General features: G+C 49.2%; 1 protein-coding gene across 1 annotated transcript; it reads right to left on the bottom strand.

Moving 5' to 3' along the window:
- Window positions 1–966: 966 nt before the first annotated feature.
- On the bottom strand, window positions 967–5,606 carry rhoub (ras homolog family member Ub). The gene is made up of 3 exons (XM_027012038.3): window positions 5,132–5,606; window positions 4,245–4,303; window positions 967–2,489 (listed from the first exon to the last, which is right to left on the bottom strand). The coding sequence occupies exons 1-3, from the start codon at window positions 5,328–5,330 to the stop codon at window positions 2,034–2,036; spliced, it is 714 nt and encodes a 237-aa protein (XP_026867839.1). The 5' UTR covers window positions 5,331–5,606; the 3' UTR covers window positions 967–2,033.
- Between the last annotated feature and the right edge of the window lie 425 nt (window positions 5,607–6,031).

Below are 6,031 nucleotides of genomic sequence, written 5' to 3'. Positions count from 1 at the left end.
CAGAGCACAGAAATCCAGTCCTCACAACTGGAAGGCAGAAATCCTATGGGGTTTGAACTTCTAAGAAGTTGCAAAAGGAGGTGTCAAAGTCTGTGTGAACAGAGATCGTCAGACCTGTGACATGTGAACAGAGAGACTGTCAGACCTGTGACATGTGAACAGAGACCGTCAGACCTGTGACATGTGAACAGAGACCGTCAGACCTGTGACATGTGAACAGAGAGACCATCAGACTTGTGATACGTGACGTGGTGTGGCTGTGTTCATGGTTGTATAATCGTGTTACTTTTTCAGTTTGAGAAAAAAAATGCTCATGTAATACACATGACCAGCTGAATTCTTTAACTATTTTAATGACCTTAATGAACTTAATGACCTTTTCATCAAACATAAGTGATTTCTATCTGTACTGGTGAGACTGTATGACCACGTCTGCATTTCAGATAGGGGCAGATCTAAACTGACCCGCACACTGATCTAAGCAGTCATGAAGACAGGCCTGCATCTCTGATTGGACACGAGAGAAGACTATTGTTTTCAGCTGCCCTCCTCTGCAATTGGCTCTCAGACGAAACAAAGCCTCCAAATTGCTGGTATAGACTCGGTCACCGTGGAAATGACAGGTCTATAAATGCTGTATTCTTCATACAGTCAGACAATACAGAGACCACCCAGACGCTTCCAGCTGAAGATAAAGTATTCCATCATAGAGAATGAGGAACCAGAGAGATCACATTTGCATGCCATTTACAGTGCATAGCAGAAACATAATGCTTAGAATTGTTTAGTCTAAACTGTAGACTTTTATTTTGTCACACTGTCATCATTCTTTCATACTAGATACATGACACATTTACAATGCTCAGATTTGTTTAGAGTCTAAACTGTAGACTTTTATTTTGTCACTCATTATTCTTTCATACTAGACCCATGCGCACCAAGCAAAGAAGGACAAAGAAATTTCACTTTGGGTTCAAAGAACTGAGTGTATTTGCCATGGTAATGAGGAAAAGAAGCCAGGAAATAAGACATCCAGACACATGTCCCATGAAGGAGTGATCTACCCAGAACACAGACAGAGAAAGAAACACTTACATACAATGTACAGTTATGGCATGGAAACGTGGTACACACACACTCAACACAGGCCATGACATCGACACCATTCTGATCTTTTTCCCCCTTTACTGTACAGTTTACATTGAATTAACTGCTGAGTCATTAGAGAAAGACAGAATGTCTCCAGAATACTAAGGAGCACTGCTGTCTGCCCCACTGTTTCATTACACTGCAATATTAAAGGGTCAGTGCGCTAAGCAATACGGCTCTTGAGAGCACATTATGATACATATTTACAATTAAACTACATTAGGTGGGACAGAAGACCACCCCCCTCCGTCTCTCAAAGTGACAGTTTCAGCTCCTGGCATGTCAGAGGTTAGTCGAGCACGAGATGAGATGGTTTGTGCGTTACTGATGACCAGAGAGATCCAGAACGGTGGAGGAGACTGATGTGTCTTTCATTACAGTGCACTGCCCTGCCTGGGGAACCAGACGAGGGCGGACAAACAGGCTCAAACGCAGTGTAGTCCTGCCCCGAGGGTGACGGAGAGAGAGATAAGTGTTGATACTGCCAAAATAAGTCACGCGCACGTTTATCAGACGAAGGTAAATAAATACAAATGTGATATGCAACAAAATGGAGTCGAATGATTTTTCAAAACCATAACACGGTGAGCACAGGTGCTGTTCAGTAAAGCTCTGAGTTCAGAACACCTCTGACTGCCACACGGTCTCACGGCAGAGACTGGGTGGGCAAAAGCATGGCTCACGGTGGCGTAAACGTCCAGCGAACGGACCCTGCTGTCCTCACTACAGTCCCTCGCCCACCCAACACCAGGTCCTCCGTCACCCTTGATTCCGTCGGCTTGAGGCTCCCAGAGGCCGCAGAACGTGTCCGAGGTCTGTGTCACCGTGTCTCCCATTTAGCCGATGACCCAGAATCCCCCTGGAGTTCCATGGTGCCGCCTGCGTTACTGTATACACACGTATTTCTTCCACCAGGCTTTGGAGAGCAGTCTCATCTTGTCAGCTGTGCTGCGCACTTTGCACTCCCTGCGTGCCCGCCTGTCCGCCTGGCGCAGTCCCGCTGCGATGGCCACATCAAACACCTCCTTCAGGTTCTTCTGGGTGAGGGCAGAGCATTCCACGTAGCTGACGGCGCCGACCTTGTCGGCCAGGGCGCGGGCGTCCGGCTCGTGCACGGGCCGCTCGTGTTGCCCGGCCAGCTCGATCAGGACCTTGACGTCCTGCCGCAGGTCGCACTGCGTGCCGACCAGCAGGAACGGCGTCAGCGGACACCGGCGACGGATCTCAGGCACCCATTTCTCACCCACGTTCTGGAAGGAGGCGGGGCTTACCACGCTAAAGCAGAGGAGGAGCACGTCCGTCCGAGAGTAGCAGAAATGCCTCAGTTTATCAAACTCGTCCTGAAAGAGGGAATGGTGAGAGAGAAAGAGAGAGAGAGAGAGAGAGAGAGAGAGGGAAAGAGAGAGAGAAAGAGCGAGAGAGGGGGAGGGAAAGAGAGAGAGAGAGAGAGAGAGAGGGGGAAAGAGAGAGAGAGACAGAGAGGGAGGGAGGGAGGGAGGGAGAGAGAAGGGGGGATCATTAGAGAAGTATCAAGACTCCAGAGTGGTCCCTGCTTTGTGAACAGTTATTATATCATGCGGTACTTAATAAAATGTTTCATAACAAGGTCAAACCCTACAGAGCAGGCTCAACTCTAAAATCTTCCCTGGAATTCTAAGTCTCTCTGTAAACAATAAAACCCCTTTTATTAGCTCTGTGGTGTTTCATTATTCACAGAATCAATTAAATCAAACTTTATAGGCTGGTCTGTGCTGGGGCAAAAACTTGTTAAGCTCTGCCAAAGCGTGCAACTGTGGCACACCCTCCCTGCACAAACCGCGTAAATTAACACGATAGAGCCACAAAGCTTCAAGAGCAGGGCCCCTCGGAGCCTGAAGAACAAAGACTTAACCCTACAAGAGCAGGGTCCCTCGGAGCCTAGCTCAGGCGAGACTTAACACTGCTCTTACGCTTTAAAGAAGCACACAGTACAGCCAGGACTCAAATATGTCTTGCAGTATAGATTTACTGTGCAGCCGTACAACTATGACTGCCAATCTCTGACTAACTGTTAGCATTAACTGGCTTCAGCAGACACGGGGTCTTTCAAAACACATGAAACTCTGTCGTGCCTCATTCAATGAAGCAAGGCGCTTTACTTTCCTGAGTCTTGTGACTGTAATTTATGTACATGGCATGATGCAACTTTCCTCCCTCTTTGAAATTCATACGAAAGCATGGCTATCTGAGATCCCTTATCTGCCTGCTACCCGTTCACCCTGGTTGGCTTCTCAGGGCTCAGACATAGGCTTTAACGGTTGTTTACCGAAAGGGCAGAGCCGTTTATTGGTTAACCTACACAGTACATGATAAAGACTTATGAGTGTTTGGAGAGTTCAGTAGTTTGAAAGGTTTCCAAACCTGGTGACGACAAAGAGCTTCTAAAATATGTGAAACACGCACTCACGGCTCGGATCTATAGTGTTACCAGCACTGTCCGATAAACTTTTTCATGATAACAAACAGAGCCGGTATGAGGGACTGCACTACACACACACACACACACACACACATACAGGGAGAGAGTGTGTGAGAGAGAGGCACGGAGAGACACGCACAGAGAGAGATCAGTGCCAAGAATGAAAGAAGAGGCCAGAGAACCTTTTAAATCTTTGTTCTCCCACTTTGCTATGGTTTCCACACAATGTGGTGTTGCTTCTTAATGTGTTTTAGTTCTCTGGGTCTAACCCAAATCCCTTCTACTGCCCCCCTGAGCTAAAGAAAGGCCTGGCTCCACTGGCAGCTGGCTGGGGTTTGTGCAGAACACACGGGACCGGGGCAGCAGTCACTACCGGTGGGAGGTTTTAGTGTTGGACAGTGCTGGACAGCCTCTTCACGGAGCCAACAGATGAGAAAACTGACAGCAGATGAGAAGACTCCCCCTCTGAGAAAACGTCCTCCCAACTCCCTCCCTGAGAAGACTCTCTCCACTCCCTTCAGATTCTGGTTCTCTCACAGGGAGTCACTGGCAGCAGATTTCTATTCTACACCATCTGACTTTACTGTGTGAAGTGTGTGTGTGTGTGTGTGTAGGTGGTGGGGGTCTCTTCCCTCACCTGTCCAGCTGTGTCACAGAGATGCAGTCTCACTGGGTGTCCATCAACCTGTACAACTGCTGCAGGGAACACAGGGAAAGAGTGATAGAGGTGAGTAATGTTTGCAGCACACCCACCCACAGACACACACAGCCTGCATGCACTGAATCAGCTCAAAACATAAGCCAGCGTGACTGAACCTTGAGACCAATGGGCCAAAACGGAACCCAGGCAGGGTCCATGAAATCCCCGACAGACCCGAGGTAAACTCTCCGAGGTAGGACTGGCATTTCAACCCTGTAACAGTGTCAACTCCAGCCTGCACTGTTTACGTAAAGTTTAGTCGAGACACAGCTTGCCAGCATACACGCAGTAGAACAGCAGGCCGTATCGTCATCCGATCTGCCGTTGAATTCACTCTTTGCCCTGAAGTGCCACCTGTGGAATTACGTCATGACTTGGAAGTCTGGACTATTACATCTGCTCAAATCCCGCATGCACAGATAAGATCGTGAGGGGGACGCGAGAGACCTCCACGCAGGCATTTCACAGCATGGACAAACTGCACTTTTACGATTCACAGAGGACTTTATGACAACGCAGTTATACAAGAAACTGGCTCTATGAGAACTTGCGATGGCACACTCCTCAGACCAGCAACATGCTGAACTTCCTCAGCACGCAGATACACGCACAGGCCCTGACTCTAGGAGTGAGTCACACTCGCGCAAAGGTTTATGAGGACATCTGCAACTTGGACTCATAAGTTACACGTTAGCTCGTGCAACTTTATGAGTTCACTGGAAACAGAAAAAAAAAAAAAAAGAAAGAAAGAAAGAAACCGCGCAAAATTCACACAGAACTCATATTTGCATTCATCGCACTTGAACACAGAGCCGCGCGCTTACCGGAGAAGTCATCAAACGCCGTTGGCACGTATCTGGTGGGGTAGCCGTTCGTGGTGTAGCTGACCACGAGACTGGTCTTCCCCACGGCGCCGTCACCGAGCAGCACGCACTTCAGCACCCGTTCTCGCGCGTCCGAGGGCCGTGCAGACCGGGGTTTGTGGGGCGGTACCGGAGGCGCCATCAAACTATTATAATCCATTAGCGCTTAAAACGGTCGCGCGCGGACGTTGCTGGTCGCTCGTGCCCTGACTAGCCAAATAAACCATCAATAAGAATTCAGCGAGAGCGAGCAGTGCATCACAGGCCACCTGTCACGCGCGTCTCTTCACGTTAGCGGACATTCCACGCACGCGAAGTTTCCATTGAAGACACGCACGCGAGCGCCGAGTGCACCGCCGCAGAACTGCACGCGCAGCACGGAGGGGCGCTTTAAAGCGGACCTCGGTTGGACTAGCCCCGCCCCTCCCGGCCCGGCCTTTGAAAAGAAGCGCGCGTGCTGCCGAGGGGCGGTCACGCCGTGCAGGACAGGGCGTTCTAGTGTGCGAGACTGCTCGGGCTCGTCTGTCGGGGGTCCGTGGCAGCGACGCCGAGCGTCAGAATGGAAACTATCACAGAAGCTTGAAAAACGCGGGCTTTGATAATACAGTTTGATATTTAGTAGATATTAGCGGTGTGAAGTACAGCGCATCAGTTAGCTGAGAAGCACACGCGGAACGACAACAATAATAATAAATGTGCACAAGAGCCTTCAATCTCAGAAGTGATTAAAATGTTACCCACGTGTAACAAAAATCTGGTAGACTCTCGCATGCGCCTTTAAAAACAATGAAAGTGTCGCCACCTTTCGGTGAACTGGCGCGCGCTGTATGAAGTTGAGAAATACCGCACTAGGTTTGTTTG

Source organism: Electrophorus electricus, chromosome 17, assembly GCF_041902795.1.
Source record: "Electrophorus electricus isolate QZ-2024a chromosome 17, ASM4190279v1, whole genome shotgun sequence".
Lineage (NCBI taxonomy): Eukaryota > Metazoa > Chordata > Actinopteri > Gymnotiformes > Gymnotidae > Electrophorus > Electrophorus electricus.
This window is presented reverse-complemented; position numbering and strand designations above follow the sequence as displayed.

Bases quoted from the DNA above. Each gene is read 5' to 3' on its own strand.
- rhoub (XM_027012038.3), bottom strand. From the start codon at position 5,330: ATGGATTATAATAGTTTGATGGCGCCTCCGGTACCGCCCCACAAACCC. The intron at 4,304-5,131 runs GTAAGCGCGCGG...TGTTCCCTGCAG, and splicing joins GGCGTTTGATGACTTCTCCG to CAGTTGTACAGGTTGATGGA. The intron at 2,490-4,244 runs GTGAGGGAAGAG...TCCCTCTTTCAG, and splicing joins TCTGTGACACAGCTGGACAG to GACGAGTTTGATAAACTGAG.